This window comes from Choristoneura fumiferana, chromosome 16 (genome assembly GCF_025370935.1).
Source record: "Choristoneura fumiferana chromosome 16, NRCan_CFum_1, whole genome shotgun sequence".
NCBI lineage: Eukaryota > Metazoa > Arthropoda > Insecta > Lepidoptera > Tortricidae > Choristoneura > Choristoneura fumiferana.
This window is the reverse complement of record NC_133487.1, coordinates 13,439,955-13,467,253: the sequence shown is the minus strand read 5'-3', so window position 1 is coordinate 13,467,253 and position 27,299 is coordinate 13,439,955. Positions and strand designations below refer to the sequence as shown.

General features: G+C 37.9%; 2 protein-coding genes across 4 annotated transcripts; both read right to left on the bottom strand.

The window, feature by feature from the left end:
* Positions 1 to 1,028: 1,028 nt before the first annotated feature.
* Positions 1,029 to 14,572, bottom strand: LOC141436623 (exportin-4-like). Its single transcript, XM_074099619.1, has 15 exons — positions 14,329 to 14,572; positions 13,605 to 13,883; positions 12,536 to 13,378; positions 12,100 to 12,266; positions 11,579 to 11,746; positions 11,256 to 11,362; positions 10,947 to 11,103; positions 8,607 to 8,766; positions 7,596 to 7,765; positions 6,598 to 6,728; positions 5,988 to 6,139; positions 5,129 to 5,298; positions 4,733 to 4,832; positions 3,718 to 3,903; positions 1,029 to 3,140 (listed from the first exon to the last, which is right to left on the bottom strand). Exons 1-15 carry the CDS (start codon positions 14,377 to 14,379, stop codon positions 2,667 to 2,669), a joined length of 3,315 nt encoding a protein of 1,104 aa, XP_073955720.1. The 5' UTR covers positions 14,380 to 14,572; the 3' UTR covers positions 1,029 to 2,666.
* A 4,120-nt stretch (positions 14,573 to 18,692) lies between these two features.
* Positions 18,693 to 21,711, bottom strand: Acat1 (Acetyl-CoA acetyltransferase 1). 3 transcript variants are annotated; one of them, XM_074098985.1, is made up of 4 exons: positions 21,411 to 21,711; positions 21,022 to 21,210; positions 19,697 to 20,715; positions 18,693 to 19,343 (listed from the first exon to the last, which is right to left on the bottom strand). In XM_074098985.1, the coding sequence occupies exons 1-4, from the start codon at positions 21,465 to 21,467 to the stop codon at positions 19,061 to 19,063; spliced, it is 1,548 nt and encodes a 515-aa protein (XP_073955086.1). In that variant the 5' UTR covers positions 21,468 to 21,711; the 3' UTR covers positions 18,693 to 19,060. The 3 variants fall into 3 exon arrangements, with proteins under 3 accessions (XP_073955086.1, XP_073955088.1, XP_073955089.1); XM_074098987.1 differs by lacking the exon at positions 21,411 to 21,711 and adding an exon at positions 21,290 to 21,377; XM_074098988.1 differs by lacking the exon at positions 18,693 to 19,343 and having other exon boundaries at positions 19,396 to 20,715; positions 21,411 to 21,706.
* Positions 21,712 to 27,299: the final 5,588 nt, after the last annotated feature.

The window sequence follows — 27,299 nt, the reverse complement described above, 5'->3', positions numbered from 1 at the left end:
TGGATGGCTAAGTTTTCCCGATTGTTGACGCATAGGTTTGATAGAAAACCTCAAAAGAAAAATAATCAAATTTCAACAAGGCAACCCTTATCGAGTAGTCACATTTATTTAATAACTTAAAGATAAAGAGGGATCAAATTCAAGTTCAAAGACTAGAAACGTGATTAAGAGTAAGAGTTTAAGATGACAATATTTTAAAGACTAATAATTATTACGGAGCAAAAACTTGCAACATCAGTGTAGATAAAGACTTAATTTTTATATCCTTAACTGAAAGTAGTTTACGAACGTTTAGCAATAGCTTAGCGTGGTAGAAATCACAATTATACTAACTAGCAATAAGTACAAAGCCCGCCAGTTCTCAGGTTGGCATTCCATTTACGAGTATAATGTTTATCCAATAAATATTCGATCAACGATCTTTTTTGATGCCATCCAGTCTTAAATGTACAAGCTCTCTGATCAAAATTCAATGGAGATGTAAGTAATTGAATAGATGTTTGGTAGTGGAATACCTCTTACAAGTATCACCTGCCTAAGTGAAATTATGCTAATTGTGACTTGCTATGCGAGCTTCAATAATCGGGCTTCCTTAAGAGTACTCATCTTTAAACCTGTAATAGGTACCATGTTAAATATAGCCGCGTGTACATTCACAACCAAGACAATTACATGTACTGATTTCTGTTCGTTGTGAACATAAGATTCTTTCTCGAATTATAAATTAAATAGGGAAGGACCCTCCTGGGACTTATTTCAGCAATAAGCTACCTGTAGAGATTTAGGCCATAATAAATAACAAAATAGAAATTAAAGTACCTACCTAATAAAGTACGGACAGAAAAGAGTAAAAACGAATGAGATATTTGTTTCACCAACCATTGATTGATTAATTTTATTTGACGGCTAAATGTGATGCCGTCTCTGTCTATTCGAACAAAACGAACAGAGACGGCATCACATTTATCCTTCAGATAAATTTAATCAGTGGATGGTTAAACAGGGGGTATGTAAAACTTATTATTTCCCAAAATTGTTGCCATATTCAAGCTCTTTATTTCAAAAATGTGACAATTGCAAAAAAAGTGGCGCCTTGATATCGTTTCTACTCTTTGTTTGTCGTGCTTTTTATGATAATTGATATATTAAACGCCTGTTTTACCATTCTCTGTCAAGCTGCTGTAATCTAGTAACAGATATCTATGATGCCGTCCGTCTGTTCAAGACGGCTTCAAAAAAAGGAGGAGGTTGTCGATTGGTCGGATTTATTTTTATTTGTGTTCCCCAATTTCTCGAAGACGGCTGGAGTGATTTAATAAATTATTTTTGTTTAGAAGAGTGTAGGTACTTCTCAGCTGATCCCATAGTCATACGTTTAATATCTGATGGATGATAAGAAACATCGAGGGAGTTCTTCAAATATTGTAGGGACACCTATGGCGATTTGGGTAACAGGTCAGCAAATAACGTACACAGAAATATATTTGGATTTGCCTTTCTGTGGTAGCGAATTAAATGCTTTTCTTAATAAATCTACACATTTTATTTTATGCTTTTTTCGTTTTCTTTGTGGTTTTCTTTTTGAGTTAGTTCATTTTTACAAGCTTTTCTCTAACTTTCCCTGTTTATTTTTTTTTTATTTTTTTGTTTGTTTGGATCAAATCTTGGAAGGTAAACTTGACCCACTTCCAGTGGTCCGATTGACTTGAAATTTGGCATACTTATGTAAATCTGGTGACATAACAATAATCTGTTAGTGACATCCTGGTAGGCCAGCCAGGATCGTCTCCGCAGGACGGGACTCTTCAATGGTTAATGGCATCAACTGAAAATTTGGTATGCGTATGTAATTTGGGTGACAATGCAAATAAAGTCGACAAAAAGTACGGTCAGCAGGACAAGGTTGTACTAAAAATGAAATTTTTACCAAAAAAATCATTTCTATGAAACCTTTGTTCGATTAAACAGAGACGGCATCACGTGATCACAGCTCCTATACACAGAAATGTCACATAAACCTTAACAGTGATGAAACAGTTCCTTAATGTATTAATACTTTGAATTAATGGATGGAGTTCAAAAAGTTCGAACATTTTAACTAGTGATTAGCTATACATTTCGAAAAGTTCTGTTTTTCCACAGAAATTCTGTTTCACATTTTTTAAGAACTAGCTAACAATATGTACCTTTTTGAACTAAACCGTAGTTATTATGCATGGGTGTTAATATGACTGTCTTGGGACTGGTTGTTAATGGCACTAAATTTAATTTTAATATCGCTAGCTACAACACAATAGTGTTCTGCTTACTTTGATTTTGCACAGCCGAAGTTATCGGGGACGCCAATCCATATAACACTATAATTATAAATCAGACATTTGAGTAGCGATAAAAGCGCTATCTTACACATACTTACTTTATTACAATAAGTCTCCTTTAGTCACAATCTTTCATCAACTTAGTTTTCTCCTTATCTACAAAATGATGGTGTATCAATTAGCTGGCAACATATTCAACTATTGCAATATATAATATAGCTGAATACGTTTCGACTGACCCGCCATCGTATAGAACTCTCTTCGCTTTTAGATCAAAGTAAGAGAGCTTTAACAAATCAAATATTTTTGATTGCAAACTATATCCATCGGAAACATTGCCAGACACAGTTATTTTACGATAAGGAAGCCGTGTACACTCGCGAGGAATTTATCGAAATTGTCTTGGAAGCGTAGTTTGTGTGGCCTAGACCCGTCGAACAGTACCCCATTTGTTAAAACCCCAAAGGCTTCCTCGAGTCTCGGGACATTTGCGGGGTCGTTGACCGCGTATGCTTCAATCAGCTGTCGCGCTAAGCCTTCTAACAAGGCTGGTTTGACGCAAGTTAAAGCGTAAATAGCTGCCCCGGCGGTGGGTATAGAATCTGGAGGTATTTCCATTTTTATAATTAACATCAGGAGTAGTTCTGCTAATGTTAAAAGAGAAAGTGAGTAGGGATTGTCGTCGCCTAGCGTTCGGGCCTTGTTGGAGAGACCGACGATGGTGTCGCAGCATAAGGTTGAGACGTCACACGAAACTGCTGTGAGGCCCACGCGCAACGCCGCTATGACCATGTTGAAGTCCTCTATGGGTAGAATTGTGAGCTGGAATACAATAGAAAGAGTTTCATTGAAACAACACTTAAAATATTATCTCTCCATAAGCAATTAAATGTGAAATATAATAGACTGGGACTCCGTTCGTGGGGTGTCCGGACAAGAATAGCTCCCCCCATATATTGCCCCGTTTTGGGTGTCCATGAAGGCGACTAAAAGACGGGCAGCAGCGTCTTCTGAGTGCAATATCAACACTATACTGCAATCGTCAAGCTTCAAGCATGGAGATTATGTAAACCCCCTCCAACGGTCCCCCCATAATTTAAACTCTCACACACACGCAGCCCTCAGTCTCCAGCGTGCTCTTCTATCCCTGGCTTTGATAGCAGGCTAGGTGACGGAGGAGCAGGGGGTCTCCATGCGACTTCCCGCTACAATTTCGAGTCTGGCCACGCACAATCAATGTGTCTTCACGACACAGCTCGAAAATGTGGCCATACCATAGATAACTTAAACCCAGTACACCTTCCACCAGTAAACCTTCGGGTTGGCCTTCTAACTAACTCGTTCATCTATTGCTTACTTTCTAGCCTCTACAACAATGTACTATTTGTTTGTTTGTGACCTGTCCGGCGGCGTGCAGCTCCCGCAGCGTGCGGTAGGCCTGGTGCGCGAGCGCGGGCAGCGCCAGCAGCGGCGGCGTGACCAGCGGCAGCAGCAGCCGCAGCCCGCGCGCGCACGTGTCGCCCACGCCGCGCTCCGCGCCGCACCGCGCTATGCTGCATATCACCTCCATTAGCGCGCAAATGTCCTGACGAACAAAAGAGCGTCTTATTATTACAATTAATTAGGCTAAATAAGCACGCACTATGTTGCTAACAGCGCGGTTTAGCGCTCCGTCCCTCTTTAAAGTATCGCTTGAGAAAGAGACAGCGTGCTAAAATAGCGCGGTTAAGCGCATAGTGCGTACATAGCCTTAAGGTTACAGCTCATTTGAGCCACCGGCACCCGACCAGCACCGCCTCGACTTTCGGTGTCCACTCGTTGTCGACAGGTGGTCCACGTGCGGACGGGTGAAGGGGGGGGGGCTTTGGGGGAGGTGGAGAGCGCCGCATCCCAAGCGTGCGGGCCTCGAGTGGTCCACTCGCCGTTCGCGCGTGGCAACCGCGCGAGTGAGGCGATCCGGTGACGCTACGGAGTTGATGTAGTGAGCGCATGCCCATACAAATTCATATGAAGAATACTAACCGCTCGAGGCGAGGCGGTGCTAGTCGGGTGCCGGGTGACTGTAATGAGCACAGAGACTGTAGACAGAGCACCAACTGAAAGCTTGTACACACGGTATCAAAATGAACATGACTACGGGCTGGACAATACCAACCTGATGCTTGGAAGCCCAAATGTAAATTCCGGTCACGCAATGCCAATCAGAGGCCGTATTGTCTAAGTCTAACGTCCGACCGCTAGCGATCGCATTCGCCATCTCTTTCTACTCTCATCCTACACCGTGTATCAAAAAGAGGTGGTGAAAAAGATTGCAATTCAGAATCCGTTAGACAATAATGCATAAGGTATTAAGAACCTTGAATTTTAAGAAAAAAAGCTGAAAATATCCGGATAATTGCAGAAACTACGCTTACTTCGTATGCTTCTTCTTCGGCGTCTTGTGGAATGCTGGATATTTTGCCTGAATTCCACCTCAAGTATACATCAAAAGTGGTGTTACAAACTTCAAGGAACCTGCAATCAATCAAAACAACAATTTATAAGTAAAATTTAAAACCAATATTTCCACCAAAGATAAGAATTTAAAAAAAGCTATTCAAAGTTAATTTAGCTCCATTATTTTGCTAACTGAATTGCTATTTAAACCATTAAGATTTCTTGTAGGTCATGGCACACTAAAAGAAAAAAAAACTAATTGTAATAATAATTAAGATTGTTTTTTTTGGAGTCTTTTTGTATTTTTTATTTCTACTCCAAATTTGTTACTTTTACGGTCATCTTGTGTAATTAATGAATGAATTATTAATTACTTGTTAACATTCTGCGGTAGAACGCTGTGCAACATGCGTTTCGCACTCTTAGCCAACAGCTTCAAGGCTGGCAACACCACGCCAGGATAGTTGTGGTAACGGTACACGATGCCCGGGATCTTATCCAACGCGCCAATCAGCAATAAGAATTGCTCGTCCATTGTTCCTACCTATAAAAGAAGAATTATTGTTTTCGAAAAATTTACGTAAATGTCTGACTTATGTAAGGTAAAATGCCAAGCAGAATTTCAAATCAATAGATAAATAGAATCACTGGAATAACAAGCATTTCTGGGCGGTTTTAGGCCCTTCAAGCCTGTTGCAAACTAACAGCTAAACAAGTATTTCAGCCTTTTAAAATAGGTACCTAAACACTCGCGAATTTTAGCACTTTTAAATGATTTATTTGTCATTCAGCCACCTGAAATGGATTCATCAGTCAAGACGGAGACGTTTAACCCCGAAAATTTTAAATAATTTTGATTGTTTATTTTAACAACAGTAGATGGGACAGTAATGAAGAAAAACAATCAAGATGAGTACCAAAAATCGTTTAAAAAAAAGAAGAGAATTACGTTATTATTATGTTCAATTTTTACACTTTTAATAAAAACATATTTTTACAAACAAAACTTGGAGTGATCACTAGTATATGGACCAAGCATCGATAATTGAGATTATCGATATAGGAACTCACTACCTGTCACAAAACTTTGCCCCGTGGATTCCTATATCTGGTACGATGCACGAACGCTAGGCTGGTGACGTCACTCACTTTCCACATGACGCCATCGAAATTTCAGCCCTCTCTCTTCGAGAGATCTCTTTTGTGTCCACTCCCAAAATACTATATGCTTACCTCGTAGACGCCCTCAGTGACTCCTATAAAGCAATCAAGGGTGTCAGCCAGCATGTTTCTAACTGGTTCCGTGTCAGAATCCATGTTGATGATGTTCATCAATTTCTCTTGCAACGCCACTGTGCTAGCTATCAGGCGATTTCGCACTTCACCTGAGGATAAAAGATATATTGTAAAGATTGACAAAGAAAAAGTAATTGAGGCTTCTATTTTCCTATGATATATCATATTTTTGACCATATTAACCTATTGAAATTGATCCATTGTACTTTTTTTTAATTCTATTTATCACTTCTTTTATCGTTTGTCATCCGCCTACAGTATTCCAAGACAGGATAGCGTAAAAAGCTCTCGTGAAAGACCAATCAAATTAAATTACTTAAAAAATGACTGTGAAAAGAAGATAGTAAATAAGTGTAGCACTTTCTTCGCGATTTATATTTTTGTCATGGCAACAATTTCGTAATTAAAAGTTTACTCTCTTTTAGGGGTAACTACATCTATTCCGATACCTTTACAGTAGAATTCTATCAAACTAACTTATCCATCTGCTGAAATATTCCTGATCAATTTTACAACGCCTTGTGTATGTGTGTGGTCTTTGACTTGCCTTCTGCATAGGTCGCTGCAACGGCGAAAGCTCTATGCAACTCCTTCCTTAACTCGCCTGGCAAGTTACTGCCAGCGGCTTCCCAGGCCACAAGCCCCAGGAATTCGTCGCAACTGGCCAATGGGTTCTGCCTGTGAAGCAGAACGTCGCTAATTGAATGAGTCAGTCGGAAGATAGGTATCCCTAGACCTTTCTCAAAGATAATCTTGATTGTGATTAGTTTTATGCTACTCGCAGCTAATGCTTTGAGTGAATGAGAGGAGCATTCGTTTAGGGACCGACAAGAGCGAGTTAAAAGTCACTTTTAAATATAGGCTGGAGGTGAATTCATTAATGTTGATGGCGAAAACGATTTAGTAATTAGTTAGGTACAGTCATTGCAAAAAATATCTTACCTTAACCTTCAGGCAATAAGGTCCTGTATACATATTTTTGGCACTTTAAACATATGTATATTTTTGTTGCTGACTGTAACTGGGTCGATCAACCTTTTCTTGTATCTCGTTGCCATAGTTACATCCCCTGGACAACTCTTTAAAACCATGACTCTTATATGTTTTCTGTGGTGAAAAATCATCTAGCGTACATTTTTGTTGTAGTCACAAGCCCTTTATCTTATGGACTGTCACCTAAGCACATAAGTAGCATATATAATGACAGTTTTTTTTTAAGAAACTGTCACTGTTGTCTCTTGGACAACGGGACAGAATAATCAAGAAAAAGTTGATTGATCTCTAGAAGTAGTGGCTAGGCGTAGCCGCAGTTACGCAGACTTAAAAAAAATTGCCCACCTAAAAAATCTTTTGGCTAGCCTTGATCTATCTATACTATAACAAGTCGTCAGATACGGTGTCTCAACGGGGTCACGCCGTTTTGTCACCTAATTACTTTTAAATATTATTGATTCTATGTACTCGTAAGTTAGCCTGTAAGGTATTTATTGTATGCGCCAAGTTGCCCGCAATAAATGGATTTATTATTATTATTTTATAACATACTTGTGGTGATGCATAGCGAGCGTGGTGAGCAGGGAAGCGGCGGCGACGGCGGCGGCGGGCTGCGCCGCCAAGTGACGTAGCACGGTCGCGGCGCGCGCGCAGAGACGCCGCACCGCCCACTGCGCGCCACGGGAGCCGCGCCCAAACGCCGTGTCCAGGATAGGGGACATCTGGTAGTGGGGGGAAGTGGGACATTACACGATACAATACAAATTCTTTATTGAACAGAACATTACAGATCAATACAGAAAATACACATATTTCTACCCGTCGTGGCTTTAAAAAGATCACCCGTCCATCTCGTAGTAGGTTCTAGTATTACAAAAAATTGTAACGTGTACTCGTATATTGTATTACAAGTGTAATTTTAAGTTACATTTACACAGATTTAAGGTATGTTTTGTCTTGCATTTCGTCACTACTCATACCTCAAAACCGATGATTTTTCTGAGCGAACTAAAGCTACATTGTTTTAAAGGTCAATTTTGATGATATTATTTGATTTGAGATACGAGATTTTTTCAAAGTACAGACGATTTGTGACAAATTGCATGTTCTTATAGTAAAACCTTCTTAGTGTAAAGAATTTATTAAAATGTAATGCTGCTGCGAAATATTTGAGTACCTCGCGCGCTACGTTATATCTGATAGTCAGGGGCGTACCCAGCTTCTGGCCTAGGGGGGGGCAAGTCAGATCGCCCGCGCTTGTTTTGTCATACACACTACACAAAGACACCTACATGAAACACAAGGTATATGTAGTGTGTAGGGCAAACACCGGCAAGGGATCCTGCTTCATAGGTAAACGGGGCATAATATATTGTATAGAACATACAATTTCCAGGGGGGGCAGCTGGCTTTTATTAATATAATTTGTTAATGCAGCGGCAATTGAAATATTATAATGTATTTTCATTGACATTGACAGACAGACCGACAGCGTAGCGAAATTGACAAGGTTCCTTTTGTCACCCCTCGGGTAAGGAACCCTAATGAAATGAATCAACTAACCTCAGAATACAAAGAAGCCTGCGGCATCAAATAAGAGTTGGCCCATATCTTGAGAAGCCAGGAGACGGTAGCGGAGAGTTCTGGACTAAACACGCTCGCGAGCCCGGCCTCCAACGCAGCGCATTCCCACGCGCTTATGCGAAGGATTTCGCCTAATAACCTGGAAGTTATGTATGTATGTAAAATGTATGTAAATACTTTATTGTAAATACAACACAAAAATAAAACAACAAAACAAAAGAAGTTATAACTGGGTTAGGTGTCTTTCATTATCTACAGCCATACGTCCGGAAATATAGGTCTTTGTCCGGAATGCGGTGTAATTTTAAACCGTCCGGAATTCCTACAATTAAGTGAAGAGTGAAATAAAAAATTAAATAAATCAAATTATTTTTATTACAAAATTAAAGTAACAAGTAACCCTTTTCTGCCCGTGTTCCATCATAGTGATAAGATCCACGCGCGCCAGTGAAAATTCGAACGAAAATTTGCTTCGTATATTCGCATGCACGATGCATGCATAACGATATTGATATTAAATTTACACGAAAGTCTGGAAATCAGGAAAAATCGGATCTCAATCGGAATACGACGGCATTAAATGAGTGACATTTTCATATCAGTTAATATGGAACTTTATTATTATTATTTTTATTCGACTGGATGGCAAACGAGCAAGTGGGTCTCCTGATGGTAAGAGATCACCACTGCCCATAGACACCTGCAACACCAGGGGGATTGCAGATGCGTTGCCAACCTACACACCTAAGATGGGATACCTCAAGTGCCAGTAATTTCACCGGCTGTCTTACACTCCACGCCGAAGCACAACGGTGCAAGCACTGCTGCTTCACGGCAGGATTAGCGAGCAACATGGTGGTAGCAATCCGGCCGGACCTTACACAAGATCCTACAACCTGCAAAAATTAAGTGTCAAATGTCTAATGTACTGAAGCTAATTGACAGAGCACGATAAATACAGTTTGATTAATTCGAGTTAACACTTGACAGATGGGCATGCCTTCAGTCAATTTTCAACTTTGACGTCATACAAATAAAGCCATTTTTAGTATACCGCTACCCACGTTTACAGATTATTTAAAAACTATTTTATTTGTATGACCTCAAAGTTGAAATTTGACAGAAGGCACGCCCATCTGTCAAGTGTTAACGCCAAGTAATCGTAGTCGTAGGTACTGTACGAACTTTTCCGATAAAATACGATGGCAAGCCATTATGTACTACATCTGTATGTCAGCACAATTTGACGTTTGTTATTTAAAAATCAATATACATAACAATGTGAGATAACGCTCCTCCATAATCACAATTCATGGAGTTTCACTTGACCTTACATTTCCATCCTATTATTAATAATCTTTTGGAGTCATCACCAACCTATTATTAGTGTCTTGGTATAAACCCAGAGCGAAAAAAAAAACAAGGATGTCTACGCAAAAGTAAATCTTGATAGGCATTTACGGCGGAAACCATACTGTTTATTGTATATTACAGTATGGTATTAAACGAGGCATTTTGGCTCGAGGATCTGGATTTTGAATTAAACCTGGACCATAATTCCATGCCTACTTTAAGTTTGAAGAACACTGGCAGTTATTTTAGCGGTTGTTCAATAGTATCGCGTCAGCGCGCTGTACAATAGGAAACAAAAAAATGAAAATCAATTATCTATTATTCTTTTTTACTCTATTTTATACGCATCTAAATTATGCCAGCATCTTTTTTAGGGTTCCGGAGCCAAAATGGCCAAAACGGAACCCTTATAGTTTCGCCATGTCTGTCTGTCTGTCCGTCCGTCCGCGGCTTTGCTCAGGGACTATCAATGCTAGGAAGCTGTAATTTTGCACGAATATATATGTAGACTATGCCGACAAAATGATACAATAAAAAATTAATATAGTGCAGTGGGTATTTTTTTTTCTCATCCAACCGTATGGTGTGGGGTATCGTTGGATAGGTCTTCAATCTTACAAAGAAAACTATAACGGCTAAGTTTTCTTGAGAATTATTTGTAGTTTAAGAGTAAATAGCAGCCTAAGGTATAAAATATCCTAAACTTGGAAGATTTCGTATAAAATACGAAATCCTTAGAAAAATATTACTAATTTTTTTCGTAATGGCTACGGAACCCTATTTTGGGCGTGTCCGACACGCGCTCTTGGCTGGTTTTTTGGCTCTGTTACTGCATCTACTTTGATGACCTTCCCGCAGAATCCAACAGGTGTTGAATTGAGGTCATCGCTGTGGCTCCATGCATACGGCAAACATGGCCATGACCAGCCCAGTCCCATATCATAAAAACCCTGACAATTTACGTACTTGAATACAGGATCAACATTTTCGGTGTTGGTGCTCTCTCCAACCAGAAATCGGAGCGAAGCGTCCACATTCCCGTTTTCCAGTAAACTGAAGTGCACTATCTCTGGCGGCATCATGACAGTTTCGCCCTCCGTGCAGTCTATTGCAATGAAATGCCCTAGGAAAAGAAACACTGTAAATGTAGCTTATAAACATATTCAACCTTGTTACTCAGTGGACATTCGTCATTTCAGCGTGAAAATTAGTAAATACTTCCAAGGGTCAATTTTATTAACGTATTATTAAGTAGTGACAATATATTTTTTTTACCTAAAATCATCAGGATCCAGTGCAGATCTTCAAACAGACTGACAAGCTGTTCGCCGCCGCTGACCGGTAGTTTACCCATGTGCATTAGTTGTAACTGTTCCTCAAGCCTGGCAAAAAAGCTCTGTGTAATAATCAATGCTAACTCCGGTTGTGATATGACAGCTAGCTAGGGTTGACAATATTTTTCGCTTACATAATTTATTATATTTTTACGGGTTATTCTGTACGTAGTACTATGTGTGCAGATTATGTTTGCAAATTAGTAACTATCCTATTAACTATTCAATTCTGGTTTTTTCTAGAGAGCAATTGAGAGTGTTTACCTCTTACTCCTGTCTCGAAGCAGCTCGAAGAGCACATGGCAACAGTGTGCGGGCGCTTTCCGGGCAATAGCGCCAATAGTCAACAGAACGTCGCTGTGAAGTTTACGCTCGTCCTCCTCTATGTCGTCTTTGATATCGTCATTGCAACCGTCGCTGCTTTCCACGCCTCTGTAACAATTTGATTAGGTTATAGTTTATAGTTTAGTTAGTTATTTATAAATTCTTATTACAAAATTTTGTTAGATTATCAGAAAATAATGGACATTTATTTTATCTTTTGTCAATCAAGCAAAAATGAAAAAGATGAAGCGCATCAAAGTTCGGGAGCGGGGACCCGTAATCCTTAGTAAAAAGTGTAAGCAGGTGTGACATCACACGGGTCTTTAACTGAATAGGTACATGTCCATATTTTTTTGTTTAAATTCCATATTTTTAGGACTCTAGCCTATTAATACATGGTCAGTTGGTTTATATGACAAAAGCAGTTTGTGGTTAAGTAGACTTATATTAAAATAAATTACCTAGTCCCATCTGGAGGAGCCAAACGACACTGCAGGTAGGTGTTAAAAATCTCTATACACGGATTAACCAATGTCTCGTTAGAATAACCATCCTTGTCATGAACTATGGAACTCCAAGTGTGAAGAAATTTGTTAAGGGATTCCCTCCACACTGTATCATCATTAACCTGAAAAAGGTGTTAATTGTAAGTATTAACATATTTTGCATAAACTACAATTTAGAATTATTACTTAATCCTTTTCCAGCTAATTACCCTTGTCAAAACATGTAAAAAATTATAGTGATACCTGAGGGTCTATTGCGGCGATCATATCGCGATCACATCGCCATCGCGAGTGTCAGAAACTACAGTACATACAGCTTTACTTTACAGTTTATAAGACGCTAATTAATAAATAACCCTCTCTGGGCAGTTGGGTAAAACAAAACACTCACCCCTTCTTCTACAACAGCTCCTCTAATACAATGACAAGTCAGTGTGGTCAAATTCTGTAGCAATGCTGGTGGTTGTGCTGCTATCATACTAGGTGAATAGAACTGGATCAATCTTCTGTAAATATCAGAAATACCCAGCATCTCTCGTTCTACCGGCTGAATGTTTGCCATCATATTTAAAAAACTATTCACATAATTTTCTAAATATTGCTGCTTTAAATTGGTGGCAGACACGACAACACCGCTTACTCTGGCTAGCTGTACAAGACAAGTTAACGATGGACTAGCTAATTCAGGGTTGGTCCGGACATACATGTGAATTTCAAAGAATAATGCAATTAGCTCAGGTTGCAGAATTGTGTCTCGCCAATTTAAGCTCAATCGCAATGCTGGAGCTGAATCGGTTTCATAAATAGCCTCAAATTCACGTATCAAACGCTTGTTTTCAGTGAGTGCAGGCAACAGTGGCGAAACTTGCCCCCAGCATAATACTGTTTCAACAATAGTCAAGAGTTGTTTTGTCAACATTGCCTGCTCGCCTTCAGGGCGATGTCCAGAACGGACTATCTGCTCTAGCACACTGACAGTAAATCTGAATATCCTCTTCAGATCCAAAGCTTCAAACAACTTCTTTAGTCGGAAGTGCACCTCCCATATCAAGCCCACATCAGCAGACTTGACTGTAATGGCATACTCTTGCATGATGGCTAAAATCAATGAACATGCTAACTTTTGTTGACTGATGGGTGAGCTAAGAATAATCTTCTCCAATTCAGCCAACAAGGCTTTTCTTTCTCGCCCTCCATCATCTATGCTGCCTCTCTTGATTATTATTGCTATTGTCTGAAAAGAAATGTAGAATATTATGCTTTATTACAAATTTTTACCTAATTGTTAGTAGACTATTATGTGTGTTTCGAATATACTGGCCTTACTAAACCAGCAGGCAGCAAAATTTCAAAATGCATAATAATAATAATATCTTGTAAATATTTGCAATATTTCATATAAAACAGTAAACCCATGGAGTCAATTAGGCTCTGCCTTGAGAAGAGACAAAAGAGCATACCTGCAATAGCTTTTCTCTCAAGAAAGTTGGAGTTTCTTGTCTCAGGAGATAATTGAGTAAATATTCCCGAAGTGATGAAATATCATTTTCAGAAAGCAATGTCCATTCCCGGATCAATGCTGTTTTTAACAAACCAGCTGCTTCAAATAGCACATAATCAACTCTAGATTTTTCAAGTATTTCTTGACATAACTGGTACGGGTTTTTGGTGCTCCGAAATTCCAGGAATACACTCTCTGCTTGGTGGCGTTGCTCTGATGTCACCATTGTCGGCGGTGCCTACGAGTAAAATATTTTGTCAACATCCACATCAAAATTTAATCTAGAAAAAGCTTGTAGTATAATCCACAGTTTGTAAAAGAATTCTTCAATATTTTCCTACAATTCTGTTTTACTTATCAGAGAAAAAATCATAAAACTACAATTCAAAAAGACGAAAATTTACACTACAATTTTATACTTAGTAATAAAAATTAAAGTTTATATGGGTTGATCTTCTTAAAACAAAAACTTTACGTATAATACAACGATGTTCATTTTAGGGCCTTTGTGAAAACAAAGCTTTCAGGGAGGGATCTGAAAAGGCGAACATTATGTTGTTCTTCCTTTTCTAAAAACCTTTTAGCGCTCAGCAGATCTGTCGTGAATCAATGTTTCCTAAATAGAAGACTTAAATATTTTTTTAATAAAACCTAAAGCTATTCCATTTTAATTTAAGTCGTACCATCAGCATTTGGGCCGCCGTCTCTAATGTTTGTATCGCTGGGTTGTCCATCGTGCTAATTATCAGGGGAATAGGACGAATTGTATAAAAACGATGAATTAGAACCAACGTAGCCACAACACCCGGATCGGATCACGTTTTAAAGTGATTACGAGGTCACATAATTAAAAAGAAATTATAAAAACTCCACGAATTATCCAAAATAATCTCGCATGACAACCATGCGATGACAGTTTCGTGCAATGTTACTGGATTTAAAAAATACGATTAGGTACGGCAGGCAGTTAGTATTGCTACTTGCTAAACTAAATCTAAGTTTATTCCAATTAACGCAAAAAATAAAAAAGGGGATGCAAGGCAACCCGTGAAGGCAACTAAATACGTATTACAAAATTGTAAGTTGTCTTAAATCTAAACGAAGTTAGAATAGTGTGCTTATTTTACATATGGGGCATGGGGCTATGGGCACTATAATGTAAACTTGTGTTCTGAAGAGTAAAAAGTGTATTTTTATTACTTAACATTTTTCTGTTGTTGTACTAATCAGGTTAGAACAACATTATTCTGCTCATTTTTGTAACTCGTATTTGTTTGAAACGTGTAATTAAACCTTAATTAAACGCAAGTCAAAAGTCAAAGTCAATCAATTCGAAAGCGGGCGCGAAGTTTAAACAAAAGGATCTTCATCAAATCTTCATGCAAATCAATGCAAATTACAAATGAAAAGCAGCTAGCCTGAGCTCTAAGATCCGTTTGCAAAATATAAAGATCAACTTTATTGTAGTCAGAACTACAATATGACTGATGTTGAGGGTCGCTCGCAGTGGCCAGAACTACTCAGAACTCCCAACCCACCTGTTAGTACCTATATATCTACTTCAAAAGGCTAGGTATTCTTTTCATCGTAGAACTTCAGCGCAGAAACGACTCAACGATTTGGCAAATTGAGGAACAATTTCTGTAGCATATAAGCATATTGAATCACGGGGCTCTTTATTTGCTTCACGTTTATGGAATCAGACAAAACATAAAATTCCATCATTTTGATACTTGTAGCGACTTACTAGTGCCATCTAGTGAGCACATATAGAAACTCCAACCGTGTTCTACATCGCGCTATCGAATAGTTTCACAACTCGGACGCGTATATACTTACAACTACCGACACGCTCGTCCCTCGGCTTCGGTCCCCAGGCATTACACCTGCCTGGAGCACAATATACGTAACAATGTTGTGTGTATTATGCCTTTAGAGATATCTCTCTATTGGAGCCTCCCCCCACATAATATGTGCTTACCATCTACCACATATGTACTTACCATCTCTTTCTGTGGCAGCGGTTTCATGTAGAAATATTTTCACGCTACTATTTAAATTGCCCCCGACGCAAAAAGAGGGGTGTTATAAGTTTGACCGCTATGTGTGTCTGTGTGTGTGTCTGTCTGTCTGTCTGTGGCACCGTAGCTCTTAAGTGGGTGGACCGATTTGAATGAAGTTCTTTTTATTTGAAAGCAGATTTTCTAGCGATGGTTCTTAGACATGTTTCATCAAAATTGGTTCAGCCGTTTTTGAGATATTGAACTTTGAAGTGGCAAAGTCGGGGGTTTTCCAACTTGTCCAACTTTTTGTTGGTTCGGTTATTACGAACGTAACGTAACGTTTCGTGTGCTCTACCTACCCCATTTGGGAATACAGGCACAGTAGTACCTACTAGTCTAGGTCATAAATATCTAGTTAACTTTTGGTTAGCAGCATAAAGGTGTATTGATATTTTTGTAGTCTTTATAATGTAATGTATGTACTTACGACCTTGACTGTACCTAAATGTACTATACTACTATATAGCAATAATAAAAATAATACAATACCTACACAGAAAGTATTTATATGATGGCGAATCTTCGCTAACGGTATTTTGAGTGGAAAATCTAGTCGGTTTATGTTACCATAACGTTTTTAGGGTTTCGGAGTCAAAATGGCAAAAACGGAACCCTTATAGTTTCGCCATGTCTGTCTGTCTGTCTGTCTGTCCGTCCGCGGCTTTGTTTAGGGACTATCATTGCTAGAAAGCTGTAATTTTGCACGGATATTATATGTAATCTATGCCGACAAATGCTGAGGGGAGGCCTGTGCCCTGCAGTGGGACGTTTATAGGCTGGGATGATGATAATGCCGACAAAATGGTACAATAAAAAAATAAAAATAAAAAATCTTAGGGTACCTCCCATAGGCGTATAGTGGGGGTGATTTTTTTTTCTCATCCAACCCTGTAGTGTGGGGTATCGTTGGATAGGTCTTTTAACCATTAGGTGTTTGCTAAGACGATTTTTCGATTCAGTGATTTGTTTGCGAAATATTCAACTTTAAAGTGCAAATTTTCATTAAAATCGAGCGTCCCCCTCCCCCCTCTAAAATCTAAACCAGTGGGTGGAAAAATTTGAAAAAAATCAGGATGGTAGTAAGTATATCAAACTTACAAGGAAAACTATAACGGTTAAGTTTGCTTGAGAATTATTAGTAGTTTAAGGGGCTGTTTCACCATCCATTGATTAGCGTTAACCGACGGTTAAATGTGATGCCGTCTCCGTCTATTCGAACAAAACAAATAGAGACGGCATCACACCTAACTACCAGTTAACACTAATCAATGGCTGGTGAAATAGCCCCTAAGAGTAAATAGCAGCCTAAGGTATAAAATATACCTAAACTTGGAAGATTCCGTATTAAATCCTTAGAAAAATATTACTTATTTTTTTCGTAATGGCTACGGAACCCTATTTTGGGCGTGTCCGTCACGCTCTTGGCCGGTTTTTTATGTGGCCCATTTAATGGTTATTTACTTTATGATAACCAGTCATTTTGCGATCTTGCAGTTTCAGTTGCAGATAGGTACCTAGGGTACCTACCTACTTATGTAGTCCTCGAGAATTTTTTGTGGCCATTGGGATTTCTTGTCATTTCATCACTATTTTGGACTTTCTGCGAATTGGTCTTTATACAATGTAGCCGTGTTGCAGTCTGAATCGAAACTCCGAAAAAGTAGTTGTTTTGATACCGAACCATACATTTAATTAAAATTATATGTGAATGCTGCGTACCTGAAGTATCTAGCTTCAGGTACTTAGATGTGCAACATTCAGAGAGGCGGTAACCAAAATTTTACTGTCATTATCACCTTAAAATCATCATCATCATCATGTCAGCCGAAAGACGTCCACTGCTGGACATTAGGCCTCCACCAAGGCTCTCCACTCAGACCGGTCTTGTGCTTTCCGCACCTTAAACTGCGATGAACATTTTCAGTTGTGTTACTTGTGCTCATACACAATAATTATTAAAATTACCTAACTATTTTGAAGCACAAAAAATTCTGTCTAAATGTACACAGCTGCATGATGATAAATGATAACATCATTTTGAAACAGGTATTCAATAATGTTTTGTTCGAGTCATGCTTTGGTAGGTATTTATAATTATAACACTTAAAAATTATTAGAAGTACATAATTCTTCTCGTTAGTGTGTATGAACATAGCCTATGTGTCAATCCAAATTATAAGATATTCCAGTGCCAAAATCTAACTCCCATACGTAACGTTCATTCATACACACTAACGAGTAGGATTATGTACTTCTAATCACATAGGCTACTATTATATTCCGGAAAATCGCGTAGTTTTTGTGGGAAAACGCAAACAAAAACTAATACATAAGTTCCTTCATATAGGTATGGACCTTTGGATGTAGAGTACCACTGCTTTACTGTATTACCTTTTTTATATGGTAGGGGCAAACCAGTAGGCGGGTCTGATGGAAAGCAATCATGGGCGTAGCCAGCCATGGGCTCAGGGTGGGGCAGCAGTCTAAAATTAATATGTAACTAGCAAGCTTGTAGTTAGTACCTAGATAATTTATTTTTTTGGGTTTGGTTAGGTACCATCAGCAAAATATGTGGTCTACCACCCTAAAATTGACAATCGTTTGCATGTCATAATGTACTAATAGACGTGTTTGTCAACTTGAAAGTTTGACTTTAGCGACATAAAATATTCATTTAATAGGAACTTGTTCAAAAATTGATAGACCACTTATTTGGCTGGTACTCTACAGGTCAGAGCCCCACCGTGGCTACGCCCATGAAAGCAATCACCGCCGCCCCATGCACATCCATATCATAATTAAGCTGAGTTACGGATGCGTCGCCGGTCCTTTGAGAAATGTGTAGGCTTGTTTAATCTATGTTGATCCCAGGAATCGAGTCGCAATAAGTAACAGAGCAAAGCCCGTAAAAAGAAAATAGTCTACCTATCTCTACACATGCAAGTAATTTTAAATGTCTGTAGATAGAGTTATGTACACACATATGCTACGAATTTTTTTCACGTTTATTCAAGCATATCCAATTATACAGCAAATGTTACATATACTTATTCACATGCCAGCCATTAGCTCGTGACTGGAAATATGATAAATTATAAGTTTTAATTGCTTGCTCATGATCATGATAAGACTTTCATGAGGAACACAAAAAGTTATTTTTTAAATGTAAATCTAATGAAATAATCATGTAAACTTTCGTGCACACCTATTTGCGAATTGAAAATGTCAATTTTACCTACACAATTGTTAATCTGGATATGGAAAAGTCATGGCAGTTTTTTTTATCACAATTGACTCACACAAACAGCAATGAAATGCCAAAACAAGGCTATCAACATTAATCTCAATGAAATTATTTCTTAGAAACTAATTGTTCTTCAATAATTTGTAATCTTCTTTCAAGTAGAGGCTTGTTCAATCTGTGCATACATAGAAATTGACCATTGAGAAATAAGACCGGGATGTCATGTCTGTATAGCCTGAGCCACCTTACATTTCCCTGTTGCGTAATATCAACTTTTTGAATTATCACTTTGTTTTTATATGGTTCTAACTCTTCCATAACTATATCACATAAGGGGCATGGGTCTTTTGTATAGAAAGTAATGATGGGAGGTCCGTCTGTGTCTTGAGATCTGTAAAGAATTACAAAATCTCAAGAACAAATTTAAAATAAGACAAAAACAATTTGAACAGCAAATAAAGGATTTAATAACATTGATACTCAATAATAAACAATTGTCTGACAAAAGGACCAATTACATACATTATTATTTACACATAAAATCAAGTTGGAATCAATTTTGACTTACAGCTACATAATTATTAATTATTTAACTTACACTTTTAGAATGTAAATAACTGTAGCTTTTTCTCTTTTAGAGTACTAGCAAAAATATTTCATAAAAGGCACAAAGTGAATACTTTTCAATCTTATATAAAGTGTCACAAATGAATACAAAATCACAAAACAATGAATGGAACTTACAATTTTTCAATCATAATGGATGATGCTCCACCACCACCATTGCAGATAGAAGCCACACCCTTTTCTCCTTTTTTAAGAGTGTGGCACAAATGGACTACAATACGTGCACCAGACATTCCAATGGGGTGACCAAGACTCACAGCTCCTCCATGAACATTGATCTTAGCTGGGTCTAAGTCCAGTATTTTCTTATTAGCAACAGCGACTACACTAAATGCCTCATTAATTTCCCAAAGGGCTACATCATCTTTCTTAACACCAGTTTTCTCCAGTAATTTTGGGATAGCCACAGCAGGTGCAATAGGGAAATCAATTGGATCACATTCACCATCAGCAAATCCAACAACACGGGCAATGGGTGTAACTTTCAACCTGTCTGCAGCTTCTCTGGTCATCAGAACTAAGGCAGCTGCACCATCATTCAGTGTGGATGCATTACCAGCTGTGACTGTACCATTCTCTTTTTGAAAAACTGTTGCCAATTTGTTAAACTTTTCAAAGTTGACTCTTTTGTATTCTTCATCTTCTGCAAATATTATTGGTGGAGCACCCCTTTTTTGTGGCACAGGTACGGGAACCAGCTCATCAGCAAAAACTTTTGATTCATATGCTGCCGCACTTCTCTTATAACTTGAGATGGCATAATCATCTTGATCTTGCCTGGAGATGTTCAGGTTCTTAGCAGTATTTTCTGCACAGTTTCCCATGTGGAATTTGTTGTACACATCAGTGAGTCCATCAAAGACAATTCCATCAACCAGCTGCATGCCACCATATGAAGTTTCTCCTCTCTTCAAGTAAAAAGGTACATTGGACATAGATTCCATTCCTCCAGCCAGAATAACATCCTGGGCCCCAGTCTGTAGGCCTTGTGCTGCTAACATAATTGATTTCATACCTGATGAACATACTTTATTGACAGTTGTGCAAATTGTGCTTTTAGGTAGACCAGCAAAGATGACAGCCTGTCTTGCAGGAGCCTGCCCCAGATTTGCAGAGCAAACATTTCCAATATAGACCTAAAAAGAAATAAATAAAAAGGTTAAAAGGAAGGTTAAATCTCAGTACACATAAATATTTACTGCTAAAAATATAACAGATTATCCTGGTGGTTGGATTTTTAATTGCCTGCAATAAATACTAAAATCTATAATATTATCTTAAAGATAACAAAATTATCTGATATTGTATTATTAATTGTTCCAATATAATCAATCTGAATTGCATACCTATAATAAACCTCTTGTGTGTCAAGTAACAGTAAAATGCTTGAAGAATTTGATTAACTGTTATGTGATGGGTGAAAAGTAGGTGAATTTAATTACCTCTTTTACTTCCTCCTTAGGAATGCCGGCTCTTTCTATCGCTGATTTGACGGCGACAGCACCGAGCTCTGGTGCTGACAGACTGGCTAGACTGCCTCTGAAGGACCCAATTGGAGTTCTTACTGCTGATACTATTACCACTTCGTTAAGGGATACTTTCGTAGAGTACGCTGCCATCGCTTTGAGAAACTGAAACAAAAAAAATGTTTAAACTCGAAACAAAACAAGTTTGTTAAAAAAAGTATCTATTACAAAACTACTAAAGCACCTTTGACGTAAATAGTTGAACAACGATAAAATTTAACTCCACCGACTATCCAGTATGCCAGGCAGCTCATGCACGACTGACTGATCGTCTGACACACAAAAATATTCAAGTTAACACGAACCTTTCGCGACGTACACATTTTGATGCTGATCAAACTACTTCCTTTAAGGAAAAGCATTATTATTCTTTAGAAAAAGAAATTTATGCAACAAAACAAGAATGTGACAAGCAACTGGCTGGTTTGGTTTGTGAATAAAATAACTTATCGGCCGTAATTATTTAAAAACATTTACACAAATTTATCTCAGTAGATAGAGTCCTTACAGTGTGACTTTTAACTTTAACTCAATTACATAAAGACGTAATTTGGTCTTACAAAACAGGAACCCTCTGCCTATTATCGCGTTTTATGATAGCAAACTTTGACCCCTTCAAGGCTGCGTTCCAATTCATCATGACAGTACAGACAGACAGCCAGCACAGAATAAATAATAGTACAAACAAATGACAGTACATTTTTATTTTATTTATTAAGATAAGCTTTTGAGGGCTATCGCGTATGAATTCGCCGCTAGAGGCGCTAGTTTGGCAAGAGGTCTCCGAAATGTCATTGTCAAATGTCACTGTTTTTGGGTGAACTAGGCGGGTTTATTTATAATTAGAATAATTTTGTGAATATTTTGCAATACCTGAAATTAATTATTATGGCAAATATGCGTTACGGGGCAATGAATGTCTGTTTTGAGACAATTTTGTCCTCCCTTTTTTCCGAATACAACGGGACCTACGCAACACTGTGGCATGCTCGATATTTTTATGGTACGGTTTTGAGGTAAATTAAATATGATTTAAATGTAAATTTTATTTTCACGCCCGTAATAACAAACTATCCACTGAACTTCAGGCAGGACCTTTGTCTACACTGGCGCCAACTGGTGAGCGCGAAAACGGTAACCCTCATTAATAAATAAAATCTTTTTTAGAATAGTCTGCCTGCCAGCGCATCGTCATGTTAAAAAGAGATGTGGCCACATGGAATGGCGACAAATAAAATAAAAAGAATCAACAAGTGCGAGTTGGACTGGTGCACCAAGGGTCCCATAGGATTTATTAAGCATGTCAAAACATAGAAGTTTTACTTTAAAAAAACAATCGTACTTATCTACATATCTAGTGTTCGCAGAGCCCTGATTTTATAAGAAAAACGTACACAGTGTGGGGTCTTAACCGGCTTCCATAAAGAACGGTACCTATAAAAAACTGATTTATATACAGTGTTAATTAAATAAATGAAAACCTGAAAATTGTTCAGAATCGAGAGTAGAAGCGATTTACACAAGACTACATTTTAAAGAATACCATTTAGAAAATAATATTGACTAGACAAAAACTGTTTTTTCATGTTTTTTAAACTGCTTTTTTCACCCTTGATTTTTTTTATAACACTGGTTTAGTTAGATTTGATGCAAAAAATAAAAATATGATTATTTTCCCCCGAAGGGATAAAAACGGATATATAATATATAACGGGTATGACCACGCATAACCTTTTACAGAGTAGTCCGATTTTGATAATTATTTTTTTATTGGAAAGCGTATACCCCGAGGGTTGTCCCATATAAATTTGGAAAAAATCCTACCCTAAGAGTAGGAAAACCAGGGATATTGGTTGTTCAGTCACTGATTGTAATGTATGTCCAGGCATAACTTTTTACAGTAGTCCGCATTTTGATAAATCTCTATTTTAACCCCCGACGCAAAAAGTGGGGTGTTATAAGTTTGAGCGCTATGTGTGTCGGTCTGTGGCACCGTAGCTCATAAACCAGTGGACCGATTTGAAAGCGTTTTTTTTTTGGAAATCAGGTTTTCTAGCGATGATCGGTTTAGCCGTTTTTAAGATATTAAACTTTAAGTTGTGACAAAGTCAGGGGTTTTCCAACTTTTTGTTGGTTAGGTTATATTTGGATAGGGTAAACCTTGAAGTTGGTATTATGTAAATTTGGAAAAAATACTTAATTAATATAATATATATAAAACTATATATATATATATATTCATTAAATTAAAGGTGGGAAAAAAAGTATAAGATAGAACTTATTAACAAAAAAATTAAACCGCCGTAAAAACCGAAAAGCAAAAATTATAAACCTTTTTCTCCTCTCTCTGCTATTTAATCTTAATCTAGATACTAGTTTGAAGTCGATTACGCAGTACAACCATCAGGAGTGGAGCTATACACGGTCAGAACGGTCAGTATGGGAAAGTCTGAAACTATAAGACATACGAAGATCTGTTGTTAGGAACCATGTCATCGATTTTAGTAACAAGAAAAACTCCATTTAAACATTTAAGTGAAACTTGAACTCAGCTCGGAAACCGAACCCGAACGATTTGAAAAATAAAACTTACTTTATTAAAGAATATGAACTAAAATGCATTTTATTCCTTCTAGATATCATGTTTCATAGTAACATTTATTGCTTATGATGTACACTATCGATATCCAAATAGAAATAATTTAAGTCTTATTATTCAAAACAACCCGGTTCGATTCTCAAACTGAGCAAAAGGTTTTTTTTTAAATCTATAAACAGTTTTTATTGTCATTAAAATTGATGACATGGTTCCTAACAACAGCTTATCGTAGGTATGTCTTATACTTAGTTTCAGACTTTCCCATACTGACCGATCTGAATGTTACACCCTGTATACCTAATGGGCTTCTATCACTCAACTGATTGAGGTTAAATAGGAGAGAAAGGAGAAAAAGGTTTATTATTTTTTGCTTTTCGGGTTTTTCGATAGTTTAATTTTTTTGTTAAAAATTATTTTGTGCAAGGCTTTTAAACCAAAGAGATGGACGGATGACTTGAGGCTTTATTGTCACGACTGGTGCTCGCGATCGTAATCAAATGACAGTTTTTTTAAGCTTCTGTGGTAATGAATGATGTCGTTGGTTTTGGGAAGATCTGAGATTTGTCGAATAGATGTGTGAGCCACCACGACCAGTCGGCTATCGTCTGCGTAGAGAGGTTATACTTCCTGTTATTTTTCATTTTGTTGTTGTCTTTTTGGAGGTAGTGAAAGTGTAGACGTCCAAGAGGCACAACAAACTATGCGGAAGTGAGGCGTCTTAGCAGAAGTTTTGCTTCCAGTCAGGTTAACTTTCTTTCCGTTACAGTTTCTAATAGCTGTTTTCTTGCTAGCGAGTTTTTCTTTTCGCTTATACTTTTTGTGTTTGCCTGCGTGTCCCATATTATCCCGAGATGTTCTTGTTTTTGAGATGGTGTTTGACTGGTCTTTTCTTTGTTCAGCATCTACCCGAGATGTTTCAGTATTTCACATGCCGTCAGGAGCATTGGATTTTGCCCCGCTAAGAGAAAATCGACGAGGTATACAACCACTCGGATTCCGTCGTTTCTTAGTACACTCAAAGGTTTGTACTGCTGTTGCTAGGCCAAACTTAACATCAAAAACCTTAGGCCTTAAAATTTGTTGAAGTCTTTTAGGTTGAATATTGGCCTGAAGGTGCTGTCTGCTTTCTATTTTAAGGATAATGGTGACAGGAATCCCGTTACAGCACAAATTTCTGATTCTATGGCATAGCTGGAATTTTGTTTCCAGCGATTTGGTGCTCAGACTGGAAAGGTGCTTTTCATTGATAAATCTACTCAGTTGAGGTATCCGTCGGGCGGGCTAAGCAAAGGGCGGTCAGATGAGCCGTCGGGTCGATCGAATCGATCCGTCGTATCAGATAACATTATTCCAGTTTCAGCAAGATAACTGGGTGCGAGTTCGGGCAATGGCCATGGTCGAAGCACTTCGCGGGCAATACAAGTGAGGAGGCACGCTGTTTGCATAGATATGTTTAATAAAACTTAGTGTTGATTATATCTGGCTGAAGGAGGAAGACCAGAAATAAAGATTTTGTAGGTTCTGAAAAGACCTTACTAATTTGTAGCTATTTGTGGAGCTTAGTTTCAGCATAATTCGCTTTCTTTGCAAAAAAGTCAAAGCGTACTGGACAAGCCAAGCAGCTAGCCGGCGCTCATTGGTCTGTGATGACGTAACGATAGTGCTGCCAATTTAGATGCGGAATTAGGTTATATAGGGAGCTTGTAAGGCACAACTTGGCAAAAAACCGACCGTAATCTCAAGGTGGGTCAAGCGAAGGCTTGGACCTCTAAATATCTAATATACGGGACGGGGATGCTTTAACACCAAGCAAAATTTATTAATTTCTAAGATGTAATATTACCTGAGCTTCTGTCAGCAGCTCAAAAGGAAGCTGCATAACCTTGGAGAAGACTATTTTGACGATTTCACACGATTGATCAAATCAGCTTCAAACAATAATTCCTTAGATGAATGATTGGTCCAATCATTCATCTAAGAATAATTGCTTCAAAATTCGTACATCCATTTACAAACTAGGCTGCCACAGAAAAACATATTGATATAAAGGTTAAACTTATAACATCCGTCTTTTAATAAAAAGCAATCGTGAAAAATAATCTTAAAATACTTTCTGGAAAATTAATAAATTGCAATGCATGTGATTCGAATTGGAACGCACCAATTTGTTTGCACGATGACACGCCTGCCGCCAGCCAGTATGTGTATGTATAACAATGCGTGCCGTGCCGTGGCGTGGTTCTTTTCTTTATCAACACAATTTGACAAAATCAGAAAATCAAATCACACGTCTTCGTAGATGGCACTAGGTTATTTATACGTTAGTACTATTATATATTCTGTGACTAGGTATAGCGATGGAGCGCCACGAAATAGGTGGGAAGCCGGTTATGGAAATAACAGTAATAAAATAAATTAAGAAATTAGTAAATAACTTATTGACGACGTCAAAAGTTGTTGCTATTTAAGATTATATTCTTTGCTTTAATTTGATAGTGATAATCCAAAATAAAGGGAGCGTGTGGGGAGCGTTAAAATGGAACTTTGATTCAACAGTGACATAATAATATTTCAAAATGTACTGCCCAAGAATTTTGAGTTGTGATCAAATTAAATTTTAATTTATTTGCGTTGACAGCAGCTTATTTTTTGTGTTTTTTGGACACACTTGATGTATCGAAAATACAAACAGACATGGATGCACAGAAAAACCAAAAAAGAGATCAGCGCTGGGAATCGAACCCAGGTCCTCAGAAATCCGTGCTGCGTGCTATAACCCCTACACCACCGCTGGACAGGAGTTTAGACACGAATTTCTCCTATGCACACATATATCTCAGGTTGCTACTTAAGCAGATGCACAAGCGACATCTATGTTTCGCTCTCATCGAGAGTATTCGAGAGACGTCACATTCTTTTGTAACACTTGATGTACTCAACCAACAGCCCTCAGCTCTTTTTATACAGGGAACTGTTTGTGTATTATTTACATTTACTGTAAAACTATACAGGCTGTAAACGGGGCTGGGCCGGGTGGATCAAACGAAGACCAAAGGTAGATGACCTCAGGAGCTACCGAATTGACCCCCATGTATGTTCAGCGATTTTCTTTTGTTTCAGAGTTTTAGTGAAAATTTCAGAAATATCAGATTTCAGGTATAATTTATTAGTGCGACCGTGAATTTCTTTTTCGGAAGTAGTGAGAGCGGGTCTTCCAATTCACCATTCTTCACATCATCAATTCATCATTTTTAACTTGCGAACATTTAGATCATTTTAATTGTTATATTTTAATTTCGATTAACATTAAGGTTTTTTCATAGAAAATAATTTAATTTGATGCATTAGTCGATGCTTATTTAAAGTTACATTTAAGTAGCGATTTAAAAAGTGTTTTTTACTACTAGCGCCCTTTCCATATTATTTTTAGTGATGGCTAGGGACTATCTAAGAAAATTTTATTGGTTAAAATCTTCATAAGCTAAGTTAGTTTTTAAAGTAATTTGCAAAAAAAAATGATAAAAAAAAAATCGCCTGAAAATTTATGAAAAATTAAAAATTACTCAAATTATTGAGTTTTATTTTTAGTTGTAAA